The sequence below is a fragment of the Bombus pascuorum genome, chromosome 6, assembly GCF_905332965.1.
Source record: "Bombus pascuorum chromosome 6, iyBomPasc1.1, whole genome shotgun sequence".
NCBI classification, from domain to species: Eukaryota; Metazoa; Arthropoda; class Insecta; order Hymenoptera; family Apidae; genus Bombus; species Bombus pascuorum.
The window spans coordinates 13,724,890-13,752,099 of record NC_083493.1 but is presented as its reverse complement, the minus strand read 5'-3'; the positions used below and the strand labels follow the sequence as shown (position 1 = coordinate 13,752,099).

The 27,210-nt window shown below is 40.5% G+C and overlaps 2 protein-coding genes and 1 long non-coding RNA gene across 6 annotated transcripts in view; 2 read left to right on the top strand and 1 right to left on the bottom strand.

The window, feature by feature from the left end:
• The first annotated feature begins 103 nt into the window (after positions 1-103).
• Positions 104-2,866, top strand: LOC132907703 (probable ATP-dependent RNA helicase ddx42). 2 transcript variants are annotated; one of them, XR_009658243.1, is made up of 5 exons: positions 104-1,089; positions 1,248-1,514; positions 1,591-1,795; positions 1,882-1,963; positions 2,556-2,866. XR_009658243.1 is itself a non-coding variant. In XM_060961056.1 (3 exons), exons 1-3 carry the CDS (start codon positions 506-508, stop codon positions 1,739-1,741), a joined length of 1,002 nt encoding a protein of 333 aa, XP_060817039.1. In that variant the 5' UTR covers positions 104-505; the 3' UTR covers positions 1,742-1,848. The 2 variants fall into 2 exon arrangements, 1 of the variants encoding a protein (XP_060817039.1); XM_060961056.1 differs by lacking the exons at positions 1,882-1,963; positions 2,556-2,866 and having other exon boundaries at positions 1,591-1,848.
• Positions 1,566-27,210, bottom strand: part of LOC132907724 (uncharacterized) — a 214,436-nt gene continuing 188,791 nt past the window's right edge. Inside the window, exons 2-4 of the long non-coding RNA XR_009658253.1 lie at positions 4,192-4,414; positions 2,044-3,344; positions 1,566-1,938 (exon numbers count right to left, since the gene is read on the bottom strand). This is a non-coding gene — a long non-coding RNA (uncharacterized LOC132907724). The remainder of the gene's footprint in view (positions 1,939-2,043; positions 3,345-4,191; positions 4,415-27,210) is intronic.
• LOC132907717 (REPTOR-binding partner) lies at positions 2,728-22,467 on the top strand. Of its 3 annotated transcripts, none has more exons than XM_060961077.1 (4): positions 2,728-2,868; positions 15,302-15,395; positions 20,171-20,292; positions 21,407-22,467. In XM_060961077.1, the coding sequence occupies exons 1-4, from the start codon at positions 2,830-2,832 to the stop codon at positions 21,509-21,511; spliced, it is 360 nt and encodes a 119-aa protein (XP_060817060.1). In that variant the 5' UTR covers positions 2,728-2,829; the 3' UTR covers positions 21,512-22,467. The 3 variants fall into 3 exon arrangements, with proteins under 3 accessions (XP_060817060.1, XP_060817062.1, XP_060817059.1); XM_060961079.1 differs by lacking the exon at positions 2,728-2,868 and adding an exon at positions 5,756-5,791; XM_060961076.1 differs by lacking the exon at positions 2,728-2,868 and adding an exon at positions 5,813-5,911.

Genomic DNA, 27,210 nt, shown 5'->3' with positions numbered 1-27,210 from the left:
AAGTATATTGTAGATGTGCCTCCAACAACGTTTGAAAGTTGTAAATATTATATGATAAACGTACCAGTAATTTATTTCAAGCTTTTTTTGTATTATTTGTAAGTTTTAATATATTAAAACAGTAAAAGATTTTAAAGTAATGAGTGTTTCAAACAGAATAAATAGAAAACAAAAAAAAAAAAAAAAAAAAGAAAAAAATATATAAGAAGATAAAACATATTGTTTCTATTCTTACAAATTTTCAATAAAATGCATTAATTATTCGTTATACAATGATTTCGTAAAATATTTGTTCCGCTTCATTGATCGATGGGCTAACTTCCTAATGCGTAGAGCCGAACAAAAAACTCGAAGGTCATACCGATTTATCGGACCTACGGATCTTTTAATCCGTGCATACAGGATGCGTTTAGTTCTGTCACTCTTAAACAAGGACATTTGCCTCTATATAATTGATTAAACCGACTGGAACAAACAAACAGTCTACTGACGCCTGCTTTTTAACATGTCTTTCATTTCTTATATCGTGCTCCTTTCCTTTATTCAACGCAGCCTTTGTGCATCTGATTTGATTGCTCCGCAGAATAACGAACAATCAAGATCTTCTTTGTCAGACTCTGTGCAAAAAAAGATCGATGAAGAGCATGCAATTTTCGACGAGGAGAAGACAAGTAAGGAAAGTAGTTCCATTTATAATAGGGGGCAACTAGGATTTAATGAACGTAAGCGAGATGAAAAGAGATACGGCAACCAAGATACAACACGCAAAGGGCATGACAAAGGAAGGCATAGTTTAGGAGAATCCGAAGTCGTCGATCACGAGAAGAATTCTTTTGAACGGCATGGTAGTGGATATTACAAAAAAGGGCATCACAGGACCGGTTTCAGCAACAACTACCATAAAGACGAGTCAGGAAATAATTCAAGCTTTTATGAGGACAGCGATGACGAAGGGGGGCATAGGTCGTCCGGGAATACCGGTGGGTATTATGGGCAAAAATCGCAGAACTCGTTTAGGGACGGTTCGCGCGATGTATCTTACCTTGAAAAAGATAAGGCACAACAGGGAATATATGACAATAGGAAAAAGTAAGTGTACTAGCAAGTTATTTTTATTTCTTTAACAATTTTTAGCAAAGATAATATGCACGTAAATCGAGTATATAAAATGATAATTTACATATTTGTTATTTATCTACATAAAACTAAAGTATGAATAATTAAAATATGATTTTGTTTCACGTTAGTATTAACAATTATCATGGTCATATCAGAGGATATAACAACGATCGATATATAGATGATAGAAGAAATTATCTGAGTAACGAAGCACGACATTATTTTGATAAAAATACGGGAGATATATACAATCATAAAGAAAGGTATTATCCAATTACTTATCGTAATAACGATCGTGTGCCCTCGCTCGGATATTCGCATCATTACGTGGATACATTACCTGGAGGATATTACAGAGAAAATCCATACATTATACCTTATTCAAAAGATTATAGGTAATTTCATATAATTTCCAAGATATTCATTGATATGAATCAGGCTATTAATTATTAATAATTTGTTTATTCTTAGATATTTTCCATATCGACAAAGAGATTACGAACAAGAAATATATTACCCTTATACAAGTGTTTACACTAAAAATAATCGAGACGATTTTGATGATAACGGATACTTAAAGAAATATAGGAATGATTTTAATAATGCATATCACAGAATTTAGAACTTGATTTTGCAACGTAAAGTATAGATGTAGAGAGCGATGACGAAAATGCAAGTTTGTACTTTTAGTAATAAAACTATCTTTTATACGTCCATATTTATTTTGAACTGATTTAATTTTTAATATTCATTGCAATATAGAGTACACCAGAAGGTCCACCACCATCATGAATAAAGGATACGACAAAGCTTCTGCAACTTTATTACATTCATTATAAAAACGGTACTTTAACTTTGATAATTTTATAGCCATTTTAATTTTTGTATGAAAATGTCCTTTCTGCGAAGTCGTCTGCTACTTACGTGTGATGTTTGGTTGCGTATTTACGGTATTATCGTAGAGAGTAAAATGTATCATAGTTAAATATACATTAAAAGCATTCGTACAAGTTCGAACGATCCAGTTATATTCAGAGTCCAATTGAGAATTCTCGCTCATATTACATGTTTCTAAACTTTTTGTGACGATAGCGTTAATTTTCATTAAAAATTTTAAAGCTAAATAACGGATTATACAAAAAAATGTTTTGTATTAAAAGTGATGTTAATCACATTATTTTCGTGGTTATATCCATGGAATCATCTTGGTTTTGAAATTGATTAGAAACATCAAATGTTTGAATTTTCAAAAAGTTGAAGTATGTTTCGTCATAGATGAGATACAATAGGTAGATTTAATATACAATGCATTTCTGTATCATATAGTTTAATAGGAAATAAGTTTCAACGGAAATAACAAACATATAAATGAATGATTTCATTGTAGGTATGTGTATATACTTTCTACGCAGAAACGTGCTGAAATTTGTTCGGAGTTCGATTACTTACCGACAGTTAATTTTGAATAGGATCCTTTCGTAACATTTTATGGTTTCGCCGCAAGTGGCGCTATCATCAGTGATCGTGACGTAATATGAAATACCCGACAGTCAGAGGTCTGGGGGTCTGCTGTATGACCTTGCAGTGTTTGTAAACAGATACACGTTGCTATTGCAAAGTGTTGAGAATACGATAGAATCAAGATTTAACAAAGCGTGTCACGAAAAATTTACTTGAGAAAGAACGAGAAGGAGCAAATCCACGGGGGTCATGGAAGTGGAGCCTATGTGTATCGTAGAAAATGAAACGGTGAGTCGACAATTTGTGGAAACGATAAATTGACAACGTGCTCGTGTGATGCAAACTGCCATGAAAAGTAGGCAACAACATTACGCGCGTTACAAAGATTACACCATGTTATGCAAAGAGGGCGCACGTACAAAATGTCAGTTTTTTTGCAGTAGTTGTTATTTTCTAACCGACGACAAAGGGCGTTGTTTCTTTCGCTTGACGTCAGGATCTCTGAGATTGAGGGTTTGTCAAGGGGTCGTGGGGTAGGGGGCAAGCAGATCCGAAGGGTGGCTGTTTGCTTGTGTGTGATTTTCCTTAGTGTTCGTATACCAAAGCTGACGTTCGATGTCGCTGTTTCGTTTTTCGCATTCTTGTCGACTGATCGCGCCACGTGTCGCTGGTTTTCGTTCTTTCGTTTCTTAAGAGATGTCTCTGCCGTCTTTAGATGGTCACATGATTTTCAGGCGCGGAATATACTGGAGTTCATGTTGCGACTAGAAATAGTTCGATCGTCAACGTGTCTAGATTTATCATGCAATTACTATTATGAAATTCACGGTACTTTGATAAACATTTCTTGTGTCAAGTTTAGCATGATTTATCTACTCGAGAGATAGTGACGTGTCATATTGAGGGAACTTATTATTGGTTTTTATTCGAGCGTCGTATTGTAACGTATTTGACATGTTATCATAGGTTACGGCTACTATCTACGTATATCACATATTAAAACAAGAAGGAAGAAGATGAAACTAATCGAAGAATAGTTGTTTGTGTTCGATTAATCAATCGTAATTACAAAGTATTCAATTCTCGTGTAATAAGAACGTTTCGTTGACCAATAGAAATTTACAAAATACTACGCATAATTGAATACGTTACAAATGACAAGTAATTATAGCATGAAAAGTTCTCACACTCTATCCATAGACAACTCTGGAATCGAAAGTCGTCCATTCCGATCGTAACGAACAATCGATGCGTTCGAAAAATGGACCGCGTAACTTGGTTACGTGCAATCGTAATTTTAAAATCAGTGTCGTGTGTTTTACTAAATCGCCGATACGCGTCGCGTCAGTTGTTTAATATTACCGGTTGTTCGGGCACCGGTACCGAGCACCACGTCCCTGACCACAGCGTTTTAGCTCATCAACTGCGCAGTTGACACAGCTCGCACGTCGCGTAGCACCGGTGAGTTTTTTACATACAAATTTAATACGCGTTCCCGTAATTTCCTAGTCTTTAAGATCGTTCTCGCTACCATTGTAGCTCGATGTTTGTTTCTTTTGAATTAGCCGTGAAATTAGCTACGCTTCTCGAACGCCTGATATACATACATACCATTTCCGAACCATACCCTGTTGATTCTGTCTTCGTTCAGTCGACAGTACGTACGCACGCTTTTCCGCCGGCATACGTTTAAGTCGGTGATGCACAGCCGCGCGGAATGTTTTAAACTCTATGAGTCTCGCGAGATCCATTTCGACGTTGTTACATAGTTTAAAATGCCGGTCGATCGTTCTCTAGCTCTACCGTTAGACTTGGTCGCCCACACGCGACGCTACTGCGCAATTTAGCGGTGCATATCTATCACGAGAGAAAAAACTATCCTATTAATTGGAGAAACTTTGGTATACATGTAGGAATTTAAGGGAAGACCCGTTTCTTCTCTGCTATATACATATATCGTACCTACGATAAATGTGTTTGCGTTTTAACGGTTTTGCGCGGTCTCACCCGCGTATGTTCCTTCTCCATAAATCGCGTAAAATTGAATCAAACCCAATCGATGTGCCGAATACAATTCAACGCATATCATTTATTCGCGTTGTTTAATTCATGCGTCTAATTAAAGTAGACTGTTATTTCTACATTTTAAGACGCAATTCGTAATTATCAGTTTTTTTTACTTTCTTACGATGTGCTTCGATCGAAATAAAATTTCGACGCATCGTAATTTATCGTTTCACATTTACGTTTAGTCGAAATGGAATGTTATTCCAAAACGATTTACTTTGATCGAAAGAATTCTGTTTCGATTTTTTTTCTGAAATCTCCTTCAGTTACCATCGTCTGTTACGCACTGGGAAAACTCAATGCCTACGTTTCTCGCTATTACGACCAAGTAGAAAGTAGCTCACGTTTTACATCGGCATGGCGTTACTTTGTTACATGTAGTCATCCTCGAAACTTACATATCGATAAGGAACATGTTTATAAACACTTTTCGTGTTCGAACGTGCTCATTTCGCTGCGAGAAACCTGATAGGAGCAGCCTTTGTGTTTACTCGTGCCTCTGATAACCATTCGATGAATCGCGTTTACGAAATCAACGAGTATCGCGAATTCGCGGCAAAAACATTTCGCAGCGCGGTTACGTTACGTTATTGGGATACTCTGGAAACGAAATATTTGTCAACAAGATTTCGTATTTTCAAGACGCGTTAAAGGCACAGAACGAATAACGAAATTTTTCGAACGTTATCTGTACGTGTTAGGAATCTGTTTATGCGAACTTCATTCATTGAAATGTTAGTTAGTTAGTTAATACTTATTTACTTATCTTAATGCGAGCTTTTATTATGTAAACGAAAATGAATAGATAGCGAAGAAAAATGTTGTACCTTTATTGCATGAACCGTTTGTATGAGTTTAGGTACATGGAATTATACTGCTGTTAGAGTTATCATTCTAATCTATCGTTACAGAAATCAGTCACAGCTGTAATATATCGTGTTGAAATAAGCAACAGCAATCCAGTGGGACATACACGATACGGTGAATGTGTTAGAAAGCCTTCGACTACTAAAAAAAGTAAAGTATGTACTACGCTCTAACATACGTTCGTTTAAAATAGGTCGATGTCGATAGGATTTGAGGAAAACACATCCTTGGACGCATCTAACACGATCGTTAGAAGATGAATCGCACAAGGTGGAAGGTATTTTGTAGGCAATCTCGCAATTCCCATCAGGCAATGCCCTTCCATCGTGATCTCGATACGTTTGCGATGCAATCGAAGCGTGGTGAACGGCGACATAGTCACGACGGATGCTCCGTGGTTCGTAAATCTCTTACGACGGTTCCTTATCGATACGAGGTCGCGTTTACTCGATAGGACCACCTCGTCGATTTTCCCTTCGCGAATTCTATCTTTCGGCGGCGATGATTCGATGGATGTTCCATCCTTCGATTTCTATAGCCATACGGCACATTTTTATAATTTTTATGGAACGTTCCAAGTGTTCTTTTCCAGATAAATGTACGAACATCTTCTTTCTTATTTTTATTAGAAATTACACAATTGTTTCTGTCGTATGCCATTGTTTCAGCGAAAGAGAGAAAAGCTTAGGTTTCTGGTAAGAAAAAGTTGAATTTCGGCGGCGATGATTCGATGGACGTTCCATCCTTCGATTTCTATAGCCATACGGCACATTTTTATAATTTTTATGGAACGTTCCAAGTATTATTTTTGAGATAAATGTACGAACATCTTCTTTCTTATTTTTATTAGAAATTACACAATTGTTTCTATCGTATACCATTGTTTCAGCGAAAGAGAGAAAAACTTAGGTTTCTGGTAAGAAAAAGTTGAATTTCGGCGGCGATGATTCGATGGATGTTCCATCCTTCGATTTCTAGAGCCATACGGCACATTTTTATAATTTTTATGGAACGTTCCAAGTGTTCTTTTTGAGATAAATGTACGAACATCTTCTTTCTTATTTTTATTAGAAATTACACAATTGTTTCTATCGTATACCATTGTTTCAGCGAAAGAGAGAAAAACTTAGGTTTCTGGTAAGAAAAAGTTGAATTTCGGCGGCGATGATTCGATGGATGTTCCATCCTTCGATTTCTAGAGCCATACGGCACATTTTTATAATTTTTATGGAACGTTCCAAGTGTTCTTTTTGAGATAAATGTACGAACATCTTCTTTCTTATTTTTATTAGAAATTACACAATTGTTTCTATCGTATACCATTGTTTCAGCGAAAGAGAGAAAAACTTAGGTTTCTGGTAAGAAAAAGTTGAATTTCGGCGGCGATGATTCGATGGATGTTCCATCCTTCGATTTCTATAGCCATACGGCACATTTTTATAATTTTTATGGAACGTTCCAAGTATTCTTTTCGAGATAAATGTACGAACATCTTCTTTCTTATTTTTATTAGAAATTACACAATTGTTTCTATCGTATGTCATTGTTTCAGCGAAAGAGAGAAAAGCTTAGGTTTCTGGTAAGAAAAAGTTGAATTTCGGCGGCGATGATTCGATGGATGTTCCCTCCTTCGATTTCTATAGCCATACGGCACATTTTTATAATTTTTATGGAACGTTCCAAGTGTTCTTTTCGAGATAAATGTACGAACATCTTCTTTCTTATTTTTATTAGAAATTACACAATTGTTTCTATCATATACCATTGTTTCAGCGAAAGAGAGAAAAGCTTAGGTTTCTGGTAAGAAAAAGTTGAATTTCGGCGGCGATGATTCGATGGACGTTCCCTCCTTCGATTTCTATAGCCATACGGCACATTTTTATAATTTTTATGGAACGTTCCAAGTGTTCTTTTCCAGATAAATGTACGAACATCTTCTTTCTTATTTTTATTAGAAATTACACAATTGTTTCTATCGTATGCCATTGTTTCAGCGAAAGAGAGAAAAGCTTAGGTTTCTGGTAAGAAAAAGTTGAATTTCGGCGGCGATGATTCGATGGATGTTCCATCCTTCGATTTCTATAGCCATACGGCATATTTTTATAATTTTTATGGAACGTTCCAAGTGTTCTTTTCCAGATAAATGTACGAACATCTTCTTTCTTATTTTTATTAGAAATTACACAATTGTTTCTATCGTATACCATTGTTTCAGCGAAAGAGAAAAAAGCTTAGGTTTCTGGTAAGAAAAAGTTGAATTAGTTAATAACATCGGAATCAGAGTATCAATATTTTATTAGCGTATCGAAGGTTCGCGCAATACCCAAGAGCAACTATCGAGAAGTTTATTTATCTTGAAATTGGAGGATTAAGGAGAAACTAACCGTAATCGTCAGACGTCTGGCGCTGGATGTGGTTTCGACCAGGCAGACGTAGCGTTAGTAGAAATTTCCCATCAATGTCAGACGTTTGTGTACTAATGCATCGAAGATGCGCGCTTCTGCACGATTTTCAGCTGTCGCATTCGGTTATCGATTTAAAAGAAATTCCACCTTTATACCAACTTGTAAATGGTCGTGTAGAGAAACGTAGGCGATACAGCCATTCCCTAATTGAATCATTTCAAGCGCGTTGACTTCACTACTACGAATTCATTTCTGCTCTTTTGCATTTTTAATCTAGGAAATTATAAGCAAGGGATTTAATCCTTGCGAAGTAAATTTTTCTGTTAAAAACAGAACAATATATAGTAGGTAACAGGTATTATTTAAATTTGAAAGCAACATGGGTTAACGTATTCGTTGTTAGAAAGCGTAGCTGCATTGCAATTGTACATTTTTTTCATTACAAATGCCTTCGTCTTTATTGCAACGCATCGTGTCTAACGCTTTCGCTATTTTTCTAAGCCATATTGTCGAAATGCGTATAAACTAAAAAACGCAGTAGTCGTGCCAGCCGCATTACTCGAATAATTAAAGCGTGGTAACGCATACATCGTTAGCGATGCAACGAATGATATGAAATTATAATTTAAAAGAAGATGATGCAAATAATAATAAATTCGACGGAAAAATTTTTAAATACAATTTCATCGATCACATTCTTCTATCTTTTAATTTATACGATCGATCGATACGATATCTGAACCACTCGAACGTTCGATTCTTATGTTCCAGAGATTGGTAATCCACGAGTCAACTACTCGTTTAACAGGTTAAAATAATCGTTTAAACCTGCGAGAAATTGATGGAATAGAAAAATACGAGTAATCAGGGTAGGAAAAATCCAGCGTGGCAGACGTTAGAGATACTCGGTAGTGAAAACAAAAAAGTTTGTTCGGCGGTTGCGAATTTAGGGCGCGAAACGTGGACGGGCGTCGAGCGTCCCTGAATTTACGGGATTTTCGTCGGCGGGCGCGATTTCACCGTGGCGCTTTGCCATTGTATTCGCGGAATTTCTCTCGTTCATTGTTACATAGCGGCGTTGGTGGCGCGGTTGGAAAATTACGAGGCTCCCTCCTCCACTTCCTCTTTCTTCGTCTCTCGTCCGGCCGCGTTATTTCTCCGGTGTACAATGACGTGGAAAAGCCGAAGAAGGCTTTCACGCGCGTCCTTGTCGTCGCCTCGTTTTTGCCTACGTTTTTTCCTTCCTATTTGCACCTGTCCGTGACGTCCGGTAACGTGATTATATCTTTCGTCATAACGATACGTAGATTCGCTTTGTTAACCCTTTTGCTGCTTTACCCTTGGAACTGGCAACGTTTTCAATATGAAAAAATATGCGCCTGAATAATCGAATACATCGTTGTAAATATTAATTATCGTGTAATTATTATTAAACGTCAATTACGATAAATTCTGACATAAATGGAAATACAAATGATTGCGTTGTATCGAAGACGAATATTTAAGGTTTTCAGAGAGTCATTAAATGGTCAGTGGTTGAGGACTCAGTGGACAGACGCATCGAGGATTCTTTGAGAAAGAACCTGGATATAGTAATTTTGTAATTCAATAGGTGAAATTTCTAATTCAGTATGTTTAACTCTGAAAATAAATTTTGGAATTAAATTAACTAATATCGATGAAGTTGAATTCACTCATAACTGAACGAGTTTTATTTGTTTCTTACAAATTGTGGATTTATCACGTGTTTCCTATCAGATCACTATCTTTCTCCGCTATATTATCTATCAGAGTATTCCTTCTCAGCCATCGAGTGGAATAAAATCAAAGAGAAAATGAACAAGAATTAATGTAGCACATTTTTTCCATGCGATGTTCGATTAGAAAAAAGAAAAGTTGTAACGAAGAGAGTACACGTTGTTGGGAAAGTGGTTTGTCACTTTCAGAGTTTTATCATTCTACGTCTTAGGTCGACTAGCGTAAGTAGACTTTGTCTCGTTCGTTAAGCTCTACACCAAGTCGTCGCTTCCTCTTGCGAGATTCACTTTGTAGGCCATGGATGAAAGAGCGCGTGGAGAATCGTGCAACCTTCGACGAACAAAAGTAATCATAAGGTTGCGCGACTTGTGTATCCGGCAACTGTGTTTCACTCGATGCGTTTTATAAGCGTGAATCGCAGTTACACGAAGCGTGAGTAGCGTTTTTCTGTGACATTACGGAAATACGATAAGAACGGACATCGCAGTAATCCAATCGTAGGCCGACACTGATTTTATTAACGGTAGCGAATACCGACGACGATCGTGTTTGGTTGGTTCTGTTCCATGCTGGGACAACGTTGATCATCGTTTCCTCGAACGGCAGGAACGTCTTCATGCAGAAGCATTGATTGAATTCATGCTCGGCCGGATTTCTCCGATTCGCTTGCTCGAGCCTGGAATAAAGCGTAGATTGAGAAACGAAGAGGTAAAAGGAGCGGCGGGTTTAACGCGTGTAGCTTGCCGAAGACAAAAAGGGACGTCTTCCGCGGTGATTTTCAGTCTCGTCTTTATTTCGTGCCGTGTAAACGTTGTTATGAATTTCCAGAGGAATCACGGACCGGCGTAAGAGGATTTCGCCTAACTCCGTCCGTCTACTGAATAATTGAACCTCGCGGCAATCTCTGCCGCCCTGTTCCGCCAAGAATGAGACCGACAAACCTTCGCTTCGGCTCGATATTACGGCCGAAGCTAGGGAAATTGCTTGGCTGGCCGCGAGGCACGAATTTGCATGGCCATTTTCACGATCGCAATTGTACCGGTTTCCAATGGATTTGTAATCGTACAAAAACTCCACCGACCATTTACTCATCGCACGCGTGACTCGCTCTCTTCCGACGACGAGGATCATCGCTTGGCGACGAACGGTAGACGCTTTGGCAAATTTCGATACGGTATAAAGTTGGGACCGCGTCATCGAGGTCGATGTGCTCGCGGAAGATGGACGAGGAGCGAGTGGTTCGTATGGAAGTAAAAATTGACGAGAACGAGACGAGAACCATCTCGAAGAGGGAGACAGAACGCCGGAGTAAGAAACCGAGCGACAGAGACGGTAGAGAGATTTTTGGGGTTAATAGGAGGTATCAAGGGTTGGAAAGATGACTAACGCGTTTAAGAGAGTCTCGCTAAGGGAGCCTGGAAGTAATTCCATTAATAACGAAAATTAATTGAACGAGTTCTTTCCGTGGAATTGCGCGAGTGGTCTGACTCGTATGAAAGGAACGGAGTTCGTGGCCGAGTTAAAAGGGTAGGACGAGCTAAGGACGTTTCCCGAATCCTTCGTAATTAAAGACTTTCCGGTCGAGAGAGGTGATCGTCCCGGAAGTTGTGCCATCAAGTAGAAGAAACAGAGCGTACGTTAACGAACGGTATTTACCACGTTGGTGGTCTCGAATTAATCGCAGATGCGCCTGAAACAAAGAGACGTTATCGGTCTCGTTTTTATCTCGTTTATTTTCTTCTATTGCAATCACCTGGAAAAATCTGTACGGTAACGAGAAGAAATTTGAGCAGAACAGGGGAAGGTTCGTGTAAAACGAATCGAATGGAACGAGAGTGTCGGACGCGATGTACAAATACTTCATTAGCGCGCATAGAAATTCACCGAGTAACCCGAAGGGATTTTTATCGTATATTTTAAACGACAGGACAATGTCCGTCGATCGGCTTCAAGCGAGAGTTATTTATATTTCAACTTTATCCTCGTGCGAGTCCAGCTTTCGTTGGCGAATCTCCTATCGAAAGGAGACGCAGTTGCTCGTCTCTGGTTTTTATTCTCCCTTGATGAAATCTATTCACGGAAGCAGGAAGATGAATAAAATTTCTGGTATACCAGTTAGGCGGTCTTATGATAATGGCAGGCGTGATTAAAGCATAATAGAATACCGATTACGCGAACTATTAATAGAACGATCAATTATCGGAACAACGATTAACGAAAAATTCGATGATCGCGAGTAAGGTTGGGAAATATAATAGATTAAAAATAGACAAAGTAGAGACAGCAAGAGATTACGATACTCTTACTTAAAAAAAATATTACCTTCTCTTTGATATTATTATTTATAATTCAAACAAAGTTGCTCGATTATCCAGCCTGTGTCACGATCAATTCGGATAATCAAGACTCCACCGTATAATAAACGTGTAGAACGTGTAAATTTATGTAAAAAGCCGAACAGAAAACTAACACGTCACGTCGATTCTATTTTACTTCGTTTATATTTACTTTATCCATGCTTTTCTGCTTCGAACGGCTGCCGGTTATATCGTCGTTTACACGATTCTATCTTATTATAAATAGGATTTTGAATAAAATATTAGGTTGTCGGAAAAGTTTCTTTCGTTTCGTAAGGTGATAATAGACGAAGAAGAATTTCTGTTTTATATTATTTTATTGAATTACGTATGATCCATTTCGTTCTATTTCTATTATTGCGTTCGTGCATAATTCAATAAACTAATATAAAACAGAAAACGATTATAAAACGAAAGAAGCTGTTCGGACGACTTAATACGATGATCAACTATTTCTAGCTGATTTTTATCGGGGATAAATAATTTATAAATAAACGTAGCGATCAAAAACGAAAGTATCAGTTGACAGGTGTTGCGTCGCTTCTGCAGCACGCCCTAATAGCACGTGCAGTATCGCCTTTGACACGATCACTGACCACGCATCGGTCGTCCGTGTATACCTATAAACTAAACCGTATATGCCGTGGCAACGAATCGTGCGTTCGTATCGCTAGATTAAATCACGCTTCACGCGGAACGAAGAGCTGCGGCACGAAGCGAGCCGCGTAACTCGGCCTTTGCGCTCGAGAAACACGCGTAAGAGGGAATCGGCCGACGAACAGCGAAACTACAAAGCCCCTGTGCTCGATTGTGTACAGTGTGGTCTACTAGCTTCCGGTCTCTGGCGTGCAGCAGTTTACTATCGAGCATCCGGCTATTCCGTCCACGCAATCTCTCTTGTCTATAACCTGCGCGAATCTCCGAAGCATAATCCTCAAAGTATAGAGAATAGAGAGCTACCTGTCGTTACTTACGAATTTTAATATTTTCCTCTCGATACGTGTGCCGTTGGTGTTGGAAAGGAGACGAGCCTAAGCGACGTAGGTTCGATCGGTTTCTAACGATATTGCACTACTTTCCTTTGAGATCATTTTTAGCAACAAGGTACGTACTCGCGCGTATTTTCGCTATTGGCCGAGATGGTCACGTTTCGAAATTTGTCGTCTGCGTTATCGGATAGAAAGCCGAACGCAACTTTACCGTTGTTTCTACTATTGATCCTTGGGAGAAGTGTCTAGCGTTTATTCCGCTGGAGATCGGACAGTAAAAGCGTCAAATATGTACGCGGAGACAGTTGAAATCGACGGGAGATTCGAGAGGTTGATGGTCGAAGCGCGGAAACGAGCGAATCGTTCCCCTCTGCGATCGGATACACGTCAGAAATGCGAGTGGGATTGTCAAGCGCAGGAATGATGGTGCAGGTAGCACGGCATTGGCGATAGGGGCGTGCAGGAATCGACGGAAGTGTCAGTGACAGTGTAGGGATTTAACGAGTTTTCCTGCCCTTCCCCTATAGGGTGTACTCGCGTCGTCGACCGACGTGTGTCTCAAATAGCGTAATATAGCGGCAAAACGATGGAAATCTAATTTTTCTCGATTCAGCCACGTTGTTCTTGCATCTGTCTGCTCGCTGACAACATGCAGCGCGTGACTTAATTATATTCTTCTGAAACCGGTCAAAATTGCATCAGGTACACGACAGGGTCTTCGTGAACAGACGCAAGTTGGAATCCTTACGCGAGCGTGCTGCTGCTTGTCTCTCTCTCTCTCTCTCTGTCCCTCACACACACACACACGCACACTCTTTCTCTCTCTTTTTGCACGTTTCCTGTATCTCGCTACTCATCGTGCAACATCAATTCCATTTTCTATCTACAAAGACTGGCGCGTGAGAAGAGTCACGAGACCGAGGGAGGATGAAAGAAGGACAGGGAATCGTGGAGTGCCTCGCAGCGAGAGGTAGACAGAGAAGAGACGAGCTAGGAGGGTGGGAGGCGGGCGAAAGAAGTCGGAAGCGGTCGAGGGAAAGAAAGAGGATTCGAGGAGATTTAATACCAGATAGGATTGAGAGGCAAGGATAGGGCCGAAGGTAAACATCTTCCTTAAAAGAGGGCTGAATTTGTATTTTGTCACCCGTGAGCACATGCATAGCTAAGCCTGCGGCCTCCTCTACTCGTCGCAACAAACGTGCTCAGGGGACGTCTAAATTTTAACGGGTCGTGTGGGGTCGCTGTCGTTCGGACACGCCTGTATCCCCGCGTGCGTTATATTCGCTTGTTTGCCTTCTTTATCTCTCGAGGGGGCGGAAGATCGTCTTTTCGATTCACCCCTCCGGTACTACGATCGTATTCTTTTTGCTTGGCGCGTTAAACAAGCCAAGCAACGAACGATGGTTCTCTTTAAGCAACTTTGACTATCGAGTGGCGGTAAAATGGGCGGCGACCGCGTTCCTTTGGATTTACGAAACGTTTCATACGCGTCAATGGCGCGTTGGAAAGTTAAGCGGATAACGACCGAGAAGAAAGAGGCGCCGTCTGGCCTTTTCCGCAACGACAAATTGCGTTATTTGCCGCGGTTATCCTAACGCGAGAACTCGTCAATATGGTCTCCTGTAAATAGCCTTGATGCGCTTAGGGTAGCGTCGATGGGGACTTTCTGTCGAGCTTCTAGCAATTTTAGTCAAGCTGTTCTCTCTCTCTCTCTCACTCCTGGATAAGCTTTTGTTCCCATTGAAAACGGTGGACGTTGTTCTCCGCGAGCTCGAACTAACTCGTTTGAGATATTAATCAGTGGAAGGAAGAAACAACGGATCAAGCGGGTATTACGTCGCCGTAGAGACTCGTATCATCCGCTTTCAGATCTTCCCACTAGCCGTTTCGTCGCTGTGATGTTCTGACGTTACGATTCCCGATTTTGCTCGATAACCGGCAACGGTGCACAAAAGTGTTTTTTTACCATCGTGCTATATCCCGAACGCGTCGCGATTCTTGTCTGTTTATTTTAGTTCTCGCTGAATTTTGTCATTTTTTATAACCGGTAGAATGAATCTGATTGTAAATGTTCTTCGTAGCAAGTTAGGACGCGTTTTGACCTTTTTTTCTTTTACCATACAATTTCAAAGTTTTCGGATATTCGCAGACTCTCAGGGTTTGTTGTTCGTTTTCTGTTCGCCACTGTATTTCTAGTTGCGAAAGATAAATTCTCCAGTTTACGTTTCTCCATTGTATTTCTTCAGTTTACTAAGTTTGTTTTCTTTCTTAATTTCAGGAGGGATCTCGCGGTGATCGGAAAGAGGGGGGTAAGAGGGGACGCAAGCCTGGAAGGAAGGCGTCCGACAAGACGGACATGAAAGCCAAGCTCGGTAATAAGCTTCTCTATGTATTTGTATCATCTGTTTCAATTTTACTAGTCCCTATATTGTTCAAACGTGGAGATTAGAAACTCTTAGCATTTACGCGAAAGAATCGAACGCTTACCATAGAAAACTATTATGAATATATTATGCGCGTTATGGGAAATTTATCGAACTTTCATTAGCATTGAAACGAAACACGTCTATCGCGACTATGTTGGTCAAATTTACAGCCAGTGCGAATTTGCAGGACTGGAGGTTACGAGACATTTATTGCGAACAGGCATTCGGTAAAAAATTACTATAGTATTCTATAATACAAATATGTACTTTCGTGAGTCGCTGTATATCGATGTATACCTTCGCGTTACGAAGAAAAAATGTATCAGGCAAAAATTGCCGGATAGGTTAAAAAAACGCTCGGAAGATTTTATAAGATAAGAAGATTGCTTCCTTTACGCCTTCGGCTATCCAACGCGAAATTTTCCGCCGATACGACGATCATGTAAATCAAGGATGGTAATTCCGGCCGTCACCCCTTCTCCGCGTATTCCCAAAAGCTCGTCTCATCGTGAATCGTTCTTTTTTCGTGGCCGATGGCTAACGATATTTGTGCGTCAGCCTTAAGAAGCCGAGTTAGCCCCGATTTGCATCTTCGCCGATGGTGTATTAAGTAGGAAAACAAGATGTAACCGCATGCGTTGCACAAGCCACGTGAGAAATGCACGCTGCTTGATTACGAGGCAACGAATAACCGTTCTCGAGTCTCAGACCCATGACACCGTAGGAATATTTATCCTTCCTGAACGAATGAATATTTATGCTGGGTCAACTCGGTGGCTGGAACCGATGTTCCCGATGATTCTGTGCCGCAACGAGATGGCAAGATGTGCTTTGCAATTCCGTCGTCTTGGCAGTGAAGACGAGGACGCCCTGGCGAAGACATCGGCGAGGAAAGCTCGAAGCGATGTTGCGGAATATCCGCTGCAGCTACGCTGCTCCTTTTCGTTTTCTTTTCTCGCGTCTTCCTTTTTTAATTTTCCGAGCTTTCCATCGTTCCGCTTTGCTTTTTCGCGCAGCTTCGCTAGAATCTTTGTACATACGCGTTCTCGTATAAACTCGCGGGGTAATCACGCGAGAGAAACAATTTTCCCCATGGATCCAACGTCTCCCTTCTTTCTATGCCGTCATTCCCGCAGCTTTTGCTTCTACGTGCATTCGAACTAGTTTCTAAAGGTTGGGCGGAAGCAACACGGACAGGATCTAAGCTCGTTTTACGACCAACTTTCGCGTTTGCAATCCTCCCAGCTCCATGGTTGAACCACGCTTTTCCTCTTGCCCGTATTTTTCTTTCTTTTGTGATTTCCTATCCATCCAGCTTCCCTGATCTTTGCTTCGATTCGACGGCACACGACGAATACGCTGCTTTCGTCGAGTCTTTCGACAGTCGTAATTCGTGACGTTGCCACGACCGCTTCCGGTTTCGCTCGGTCAGCGTCGTAAATCCAATTTTCCCTAATTTCATTCACGCGCGCGCTCCCTCCGGGCTTCCGATCGGTTGTTTTCACACGGATTTCCCGGTTAGATCTTATTCGACAGACTCGTTTGATTTCGTCCAGATGTCAGCTTCGAGCTATATCGTAAATGGAGCCGCAAATTGACTGCGCGAGAACGTTTAATTTCCGTGTCGAGATCGAATCGATCGCGATGGCTAGCTGCGTCACCGACGCGTCTACCGCGCGAATTCATTTTCGATAAAATTCTCCTTGATCCGACTGCTTCGAACGTCTCACCGTCGTCGAGAGTCTCTTCCCGCCCGTTCCCCGGGCAGCTTCCTTTTAAAAAAGAAAGGCTGCGACACGAGTGCCGGGCAAGAGACGTTTATTGCCGCGTAAAAGGCGGGCTTAGTGAGCCGTAGACGCGATAATAGCCGCGACCCTTGATCGTAAAGAGCTTTATCACACCGCGGTCCCAGACCACCGGAGAAATTTGCAATATCCTGCAACGGGCTATTAAGATCGATTTTATCCAGCGCTTCGTCTTATTCGCGAGTGTTCGTGGCGTAGCAGAAATGTTACGCGCCGTGCCATCAAACCAGTGACGTCGTTCACGGTTCGTTTCCTTTATCCTTTTTCAGTAGACAATGCAATATTGTTAATTAAGATAGCGAAATTATTTAAATATTAAAGCTGTTTAAATCATTTTAAATTCTCGCAATAAGATTTACATCGACGAATCGTGTCATTAATTCCTTACTTTTCCTTAACTATTGTAAATAATTTTTAAAAAGTTTAGGTCGTTATTTCGTACGAACATAAACTCCTGGCCGATTAATCGTTTCCGTAACAATCCGAACCAACTATGATGCTCTATACAAGGGAAGTAGGTGCCCTAATACTTATATACAGAGGTCTATATATCGTATCAGAGTTTCATCAGTACCCTGTGTCTGTGTAGTACGTATCGTGGGTACGCCAGTACACGTGAAAAATAGCGCGTCACATTTGAGTTACGCGAATTTATCGCGCAATGGTTGCGTACGTACACTGCGGATGCCCACGTCCTTCACTTTCGTTTGTAATTTTTACCACGACAATTTATGGCAAATCCCGCGGATGGAGCAGGCAACATTTATCGATGCTCGTTCGTCGCCGCGCACAACAGTCCGTTTGTGTACCTTGTCTAAGTTTTGTATTTGTTTTACGTAGCACTAGGTCTATTTAGTTTCGATTTTATGGCAGTTGTTACGTGGTAGTGCCATTTCGTGCAGTTGCTGGCAGGTTAAGCAAGAAAGCTATTCGAATCCAGCGCTGCACATACATATAGGGCATAGCGGTATTTGTATGCGGAGTCAGATACGAGTGGAAAACTTTCCTGTTTTCGATTCAAACAGCTGACGTTTCGCGGTATTCTTGAGTTCGTCCTTTCTTCCTTTCGCTTCTTATCTTCAGCACGAAAGATCTTTTCCTTCTTAAACGATTTCCATACCCGAGCTGGATTTTAACATTCCAATTTCATAGAGCTCAGATCGCGACGCAATATGGGAAATTCATTTAATTCCTACCTTCATTGACGTAAACCAACGAGTAACGAAAGTTTATTTTGGAATATATATCTTTTCTTATTCTTATTCAAAATTACAAACTTACCAATTAGCGTATCGAAGTACGTACGAAAGAAGTTGCTAAAATGTTTTAGAAGCTAATAAAATTTCAATTTGCTGATGTTATACGATAAACAGAAGGTAGATGCACTTGCAGGTGTTGCGAGTGTTGAAGAGTTCAACGTGATTCGAAATCTTCCTTGTTTCCTACTTTTGTTCGATGCCATAATTTTTTCGCACGTGCGCGATTCCTGTCACTTCGTCATACACGACATACCCGGAAAAATAGTATCGCGTTACTAGTTACCGTGGTATCGAGCAGACACTAATGCTCGTACTAAGCTTAACACGTTTCTGGGTCTCATTAAGCCGTTATCTTTTTTTCCTTTTACACGTCTCATTATGTTGCTCGTGTTTTACGCGGGACGAGGTTCGGAGTACGATGCGATTATTTTCTTTCCAAAATTTGTTGCAAAGTCACGTAAGAAAGCAGCGTTTCAAAAATATTCTGTCAACCATGGTTAGAATTCTGTTTTACTTATCTCGTTTACTTATCTCTATTTTGAATTATTAACATCGTTTTCCATTCGTCGTTGGATTCGATTTCGCGTGAAAAATTTACCAAAGGAGCGTCGGTTTCGTTACACCGGGTCGTTTGTTTCGCTTTCCTTCTCGTGATCTTCTTTTCCATTGCTTCTTAAGAACGCTTCGTAGTTGTCGGAGTTTGAATTTCGGGATGTAAAGGTACGAAACAAGTTGGGTATAAAATTGTTGAGAAAATTGAGTGGACGTGAGGACAAAGCTATAATACTTGTTTATATTATACTCTCGTCTTCTCCTTTCCCAGCCGAGATGTTCTATTCAGTGTGTTTCCATGTTTCAAGATATACTCTAAGCGAAGTTGTATTATACAGATTATTAGGAAATAACGAATACATATTTTTAATACTAGAACCATCACAGCAGCCAAATTGACTGGTTCTGCAATTGTATTTTAAAATTCCTACTTCATGTTATATATTTTTTCCGCAATGATGTAATGACTTTCGCAATGATAATTAAGAGAACAATATAATGAACTTCATTTTGTTTGTTATGTATTCAAACTCAAAATAACTGGTACTTGTCAAGGTGTAAAAGGGTGCTGCAATCTGTTTATCAAACTCCAATTAACCAGTTTCCTTGTTTTGTACAACTTCTCACACGTTTTTATAACTTTCACTGCGTTTCATTCAATATGATGATATCAGTTATCAGAAAAGTTCCGTATCGATCGCTAGATGCTAACAATAGAAATATCACACCAGTCAAAATGGTTCTACAATTTTATAAATGCGTGAATCCTCGTTTAGGGGTCATGGTCCCAGATGGATTAATAATACCAAAAATGTACTACATAACATGGAATTCCTTCTGTAATCAATAAATATAAAAATATTCTATTATTTCGTATTTTGTAAAGACCAGTCATTTTGATATATAATAAACCGATAACTTTTCTTCCACTTTGAAATATTAGATAGAAATGATAAAATGTAGTTTTATCTATAAGAAGACATACGGCAGTGAACGTGTTAAGCAGTAAAACGTTACTGAACGTATACGACACTTTACAAGACCTTCCCTAGTTACATCGTCGTGAGTTTCTCAGGTTTACACTCTTTTGGGTTTATTTTTGCAGAACGAAGTCGACAGAGCGCGAGGGAGTGTCGTGCTCGGAAGAAGCTAAGATATCAGTATCTTGAAGAGCTGGTAGCCGACCGCGAAAAGGCTGTGCTCGCACTTCGAAGAGAGCTGGAGATGGTAAGTCCTTCTCCATGGGAATGTCTGCTTCTTATCCTTTATCATCTTATTTCCGACGATTCGTTTCTCCATCATATTTTGCTCGTATATCCTGTAATATCCCCCTGGCCGTTTCCTATGCAACGAGACGATAATAAATCCTTTCGCTCGGAAGAAGTTCTCGCGGCTTGCAAAGTGAGTTATACACCTATTATTCCGGTGCGCCCCTTCACGGTGGATGTTTTTAAAGTCGTACGTGTTCTCGATTATGCAATCGCGGGCCATTTTATCCAGCTCGTTCGAGAAAGAGTTACAGCTGTCCTAGAATCGTTTCGGAGCGTTGCGTTTGTATTTTCTGCGTGCGTTAATATCGTAAATTCCCGGGGCAAGGCAAGAGGAACGAGAATACCGGAGGACACAAAGTTTTTCCGAAGAACCATAAACATGTCGGGGTTCCTACCTCCTTTTTCGTCTTTTTCCTCTTTTGAACGGATTAATGGGCGTCCTGAAGTTTCCAGAATTAGTTCTGCTACCTAGACAACGATAGAGCGCGCGATGCAGGCATTGCAAAATCTCCTAACATTCATTCCCAGCGATGTTTCTTGGCTGTTCACGAGCCGAGCGTATCTTAGTTAATTACCCTGTGTGATTATCTAATGCCGTTCGATATATATATTATTACTAGTAAATCGAGGATAACGCATTTATTTAAACGCGACTATCGGACCGTTGCTAAATCTCGCGTCTGTTTGCTTTAGACTCTCATTGTCGAGTATAAAAGAATTAAATCCGATAAAAGTTTTAAAGGTACGTACATTTAAATTGTATGATCATGGATTAAGTAGAACGATGCGAACCCCACGAGTTTTTCACGTTTTAAGCTTTTTCTTGCAGTTGTATCGAAAAGAATCTTTCCACACGTTTATCCTGCACGTTCAGATCTACCACAGAAGAACGACTTGTCGAGCGAATAGAAGAGGAAAGAGCCTTTCCCGCATTGTCTATCCACATCACCACCCTCCAACTTTCCCAGCTTCCTTAAAGTTCCCGAGAACTGTTTGAGTATAAGAAACGACGTTCGATCGCATGTCAGCTGGAAGCACGTGTAACCGCTATCCCGTTATTTTCCTTTCAGTATCGGCAGTGGGGACAGGAATTGGACGCCGGACGAGTTCCCGAAGGGCTACAAGCGATGCTGGAGGAGCTTGGATCTCTGAAGCGGGAGAAAGCGGTCAACTAACCGAACAAGAAAGACAGAAAGAGAAACACGAGTCAGAAACATCGAGCTCTGCCATCTTTTTTTGCTTTTATTCATTTTATCGCGATAGTCGAACTTCCTCCCGTATTCCCGGTTATTCTTTCAACCGAAAAAGTCTGCACGGAAGAATTCAGATTCTTTTCAACGACTCGTTCGAGTTCTGTCTTGCGTTTTTGTACGGAAGAAGTCGTTGAAAAAAAAAAAAAAAAGAAAGAAAAGAGAGAGAAGGAATTCCATCTCGTCCAGACTTACGATTCTGTCCCACTTTTACCTAGTCTTTGTACGTTCTCCTCTTATCATGTTCTTCTTTGGAGGAGAAATCGATTCGGCGTCGTTGTTTCTCTACTTATTATTACTGCGTTTTGTTTTTGATACTTTACACAGAAAATTCATTCGTGCCTCTTGTTATTTGTCGATTAAGTTAACACAATTATTGTCCTTGTTTTATTATCGTTGCGACTAGACGATATAAAAACAGACCCGGTCAATGGTGACCAGGTACTCGTTGTACCGAAAAGTACCTAAAAGAAGTACCTTCTTTAACGATTGTTAAGAAGAGAGAATGAGAAGAAAATTATATATCTTTGTTACGCGTCGATGAAGAACGGCGGTTCTGTATCATAACGAAGAGAAAGTGATGAAGTACATATTTGCTTGTTCCGAGACTCTGTCATATATTATATTATAGTAGGTGTACTTGTTGAGCAATCTAGATCTCGTTTTTTTCAAATTATCTCCAAGTGCGTTTTTTCTATTCTGATAACACAGCCGTGTGTACACGACCGACAAAGATTATCTGTATGGAAATGGTATTTTTGTACTGTTGTATAAAATGCTATTATTTTGTGCAGATTATTGATATTGCGAGAAACTTGTTCATATACATACACCTGGGAAAAGAAGTCTAAGGATTGAATAAATCGAATATTTTTAAACAAGTCCGGCTCGTTATTTGTTTCTTTGTCTTTTCCTTTCTTTCGTCAAGATTTCTCCATCACGAAATCATATTTTATTATTCATTTACAGTTCTTTTGGTCGGACCACGGAGAACGCAGTTTTATCGACGTCATTTTGGAATGATATTTCTCCGTGCAGCTGTACACGAATTTGCATATTTCGTTGTGAAATACGTTCGACAACGAAATCTCTGTTTCGATTTGCGTAGATTGCAACGCAATCTCCCATCCATATTATCCAACGCGTCGAAACGACGTTACTGCTGTTCGATAAAAGAAGAGATTTAAAAAAAAAGAAGAGAGACAGAGAGAGGGAGTGAGAGAAAGCAACTATACATGTCGGTGTGGCCGGCCACGTAAAATATTTACGAGCATATGGAAAATGTAAGTATCGAAGTCCTTTCGGACGAATCAGACTGTCAGGTCAAACGGTAATAGTGCCGATAATAATAATTGAAAGAAACCAGCTGACCTGTATACTAAGAATAAGATATTATTTCAGTCTTTGAACAGTGTGCCGTGTGTTATTTAAACGCCACCTTGGAAGGAGATCCTGGTATCGGCCAAGGTATTTAATATCACGGCGCGAAAAAAAGCCAGGAAAAATGAATACTACGCTTCGTAACTTTCTGATGCTCTTACGCTGTAATTCTTTTTTCGTCGTTTAATCGCTGAAACTTTAATGGACAACGTCCCACACGTAATTTTCCCTAGATCTAATTATCCTTCCGCAAAGCAGTTTAATTTAAACAGCTTACATCCATTCCGCTGTATGGAACGCGGTATTTCAATTATAGGGAAAATTCAGTCGTAAAAACGCGGACACACGTCAGAATGCGCGTACAAACGAGTGTAATTATACGAACGTGTAAAATGACACGCTTTTGAAAAAAGACGAAACGTTTCTTAATAGGTTTCCAGAGTTTCTCATGAATCTAGTTTTAGCGCAGCTGGCTATCAGTCGCATTTGCGATGATCGTAAAAGCAGGGGCGCATGTGCACGCGTCTTCTGCATCGGATAACGACGCACAGTTCCTCGCAGTCGTAAACTATGGCCCATTCAATTTAGTTTCCGCGAAAAAACGCGTTTCCATCTGACGCGCGCGCTGGACGCAGCCAGTTCAAAAGGCGCGACACGGGGCGCGGCGGTGAGCGAGGGAAGAAAAAAAAGAAACGATGGAAATAAAGGGTTGTCGTCGAGAGAATATGGAAGCGGGAAGAAAAAGTATATGGTAATTCGATAATGCTAGACAATGGTCACGAGTCTCCGGCCTGATTTACCACGCTCACGCGAATGTATACTCGTCCGCGTTCTGAATTTCAGCCGCATTAGGTTGGATGGAAAAATTTCTACCTATTTTCAGTGAATTAAGACGGTTTAATATCGTTAAGCGGTGGCAACCGTGGCCCTGGAAACGCTGCTAAAGAGTCGCGAGTAAAGCGCCGTTTCATTATTTCCTCTTTTATCCTCTCTTATTCACGGCTAACGCGTTTCGTTTCACTCGTGTTTCCCCATAAAGTTTACATTCTATTTTCAGGGATTCCGACGGCCGGTAGCACCGATTATATCGCACGCGCACATATTCTACCTGTGTGCAAGGAAATATGGAAAACGCGGCAACACGCAAGAACGATGTGCAAACGTATCACCTGTCCGAGTGTCGGAAGATTGAAGTCCGGTGAGTATCGTTTCTGATTCGAAATTCATAAAAACCATTCTTTACGCTGCAACGGCTGTTTACGTTGCAATCTTGACAGATATTGCGGGCTATATTACGGGGTCAGATAGGTTCTTCCGTTTAATCTGTGTGCTAATGCCGTTACCGTTACGAGCAGCGTGACCGGATTTGCGTTTCATTTACTTCGTAATTTATTCAATGACCGACACTTTTGTTTCTCGGATCTGCGCGAGCTAGTTCGCTTCAACGTCGCGCAATAGCAACGCGAGAACACGCTGCTTGAAACTTGGCGTGTTAATTCCGAACCGTCGCGCCAGTCTTGTATTTTGAAATACAATTTTTGCTCTTATCAGGTTTTACGGTCGACGTTTGCAGAACGAAGGATATTTTTTCGCAGCAGCTCAAAATTTATTATTCCGTTGTTTCGGTCTGCAGTAGCTTCTGAAAGTATTCGAACATTTGGAGAAACCTTTTGTGAATATACCATGTGTGTTATATGATACATTTCGAAATTTCATTTAACTACTACGGGCGTATTTGTAAAGTTTGAAACAAACCTGAAAACGTAGGTAAAAATTGGAAAAGATTTAATACGAACGTATATCTCGCAGAAATCACAAAAGTGTTTAAACTATTGAATTAAAATCGGTTATTCGTTGTAGCAACGATATTCCATGGAACCATCCTAACACTCGTTACAGTTTTAGAAGTCAAGTGGATCAATTCCATGTATTAAAAGAGAAGACGAGTAATAACGTCAGAAATATCATTTATTCAAATTTATCTTAAAATTTACGCGATTATGCTCGTGACATTCGTATTTCACTACAGTGTTAATGAAACTTTAATTTCAAATACTTTCGCGTGCTATTGTATATAAGTTTTCATCAAATTCAAAACACCCGTCATAACGTTAATTACAAAAAGGAAGCTCAGTGTGCGCTTCTCTAAGGTGTAGATCAAACAAAATCCAAAGTAAATTTGAGGTAGCAGCCGGTTGAGGATCTTAATCTCGAAGGTCCCAGCTCGATACATATTTTATATGGCTGCTCGTTTCGTATCTCGCCGCGTGATCACTGGAAAGTTCTGGTCTGTCAAGGGTACAAATAAATTTTTGAACAATATCCCGTTCGAATGTCCCAGGGAACACAGCAGACATGCAAAGATCACGCGAAATGAACGCACGCGTTCGATAATTCAAGCCACATGGCGATTCGAGGATCCAAGAAATTGGAGGGCTGTAGCGCCGAGTGGCAGATTGTAGGGTAAAGCGAATGGAATATAAAAGTATACCTAAAAGAAACAATCGTTGAAATTTTTCAAACGACTGTACGGTGCTAGAACGAAGGTTGGTCAAAAGTAAAGCCGGGGAACAAAGTAAATCGACTTCCATTTGACCGGACACATCAAATCGAATTTCTCCGTTTCTGTATCGATTCAATCACGGCCGCGATATAATATTCACGAACGGGCAGATTCCGTCAAATGTCTCTGGGTCTTGCGGTGTAGCACCTGGAAATGGTTTTCTATGGAGGTCGGTCGATCTACTGTCCGGACCTAGATAGGGTTAGCTATCAGGCTTTACGATTGACCGAATCGTAAAGCCGTCCTTCCTGAAGCGGGATACGATCAACCTACCAACCGATATTTGATTCTTGATCGTATAAGCCGAGAGCAAGGTCGCCGGTGCAGCAAATTCTGAGCAAATGTGCCGTTAATTCTCTGGTCGTTTGCCTCTGTAACCCCTTCAGCGTCATTTCCTCCTAGCTGTGGTCATTACACCGTCTTCCACTTGATACCTCATCTTCCTGCTGGCTCGAGGGCCAAAATTCAGGCCACCGATATTTCATTTCGTTCTGTTCGATACACCTGACCGACCTGGTTAATCCTCTTTCTTCGACCAAGCTTTCCTCGACGGGCAACTTTTTAACGTTTCTTGGTTACTCGCAGGGCGATCGTAACGTTTCAGGGTGATCTGCCCCCGTTCTTTATGATTTAGCGATACGCAGTTCTACGCTTGTTCGGAGTTTCTACGCGATCGCAGTAAAAATCTTTGAACAGAGAATAGAACAGCGTAGCTGAAAAGGTATCGTTCGCGGAATACGTTAAACCGTGCAAGAAATATAATGCTAGCTTCCATATAATATGCAGCGAGTAGCATTAAAGGATCAAATTTATAATTCGACTTTCTTCCATAAACTTGGATATCTAGTCAAGAGCGATACAACGGCAGAGTGGCTTTGGCTTTGCCTTTCCACGTTCTTGTCGTTCCTCGATATTTCTCCCCGTCTTTTTGTATCTCCTTTCGTATTCAAGATATTTTCCTTCCTGTTGTTTCAAGCTTCTATGGTTCTCCTTCCGCCTGTTTCTTACAAAAGTCGTTGTAAGGAATCGACACTGCCGGGCAAAGATCGGAGTCGGAGAATAGAGAAAATCCACGGGAAAATGATAGTAAGAGAAGTATGAAAGAAGGAAGGAAACAATAGAGCACAGAGGGAGATGTTTCGTTTGCAACGGAAGGTTGGACGAAGAAATCGATTGTTCATTCACTGTCGCTCCGTCGAGAGAGGAAGCTTAAGTGGTTTTTGCATGGCCGAATCCAGGTTTAAGCGTGTCAAAACTTTTTAACGAGCTCGTTAGGGACCTACCAATGGCGAAAAATTAATTATCACTGAAAGGACGATGTTCTTTCAGCCTCGCACCTTTCTCGTTCTTCGCGGACTCTCCTTCTTCTCTTTCTCTCCGAACTTTCGCGCGACAGTTTCCATCGGATACTTCTAGACGATCGGACGACGAAAACTCGTTATCTTCGTGAAACACCGGGCCCGGACTGACATTTTTTATTCCTGTATTTTCTACCTTTATCTCAAAACGTTGACGAATTAAGGCCACGTTTTTTATTGCACGACGTAAACCAGGATACAATGGGAAATAACCGTATAAAGATATGGGGATGCCGACGTTTCGGTTATGAGATAATAACGCATTGAAGGCAGACTAGGAAACACACAGGATCTGGCAAACAAACGGTGGAAAATAAACTACG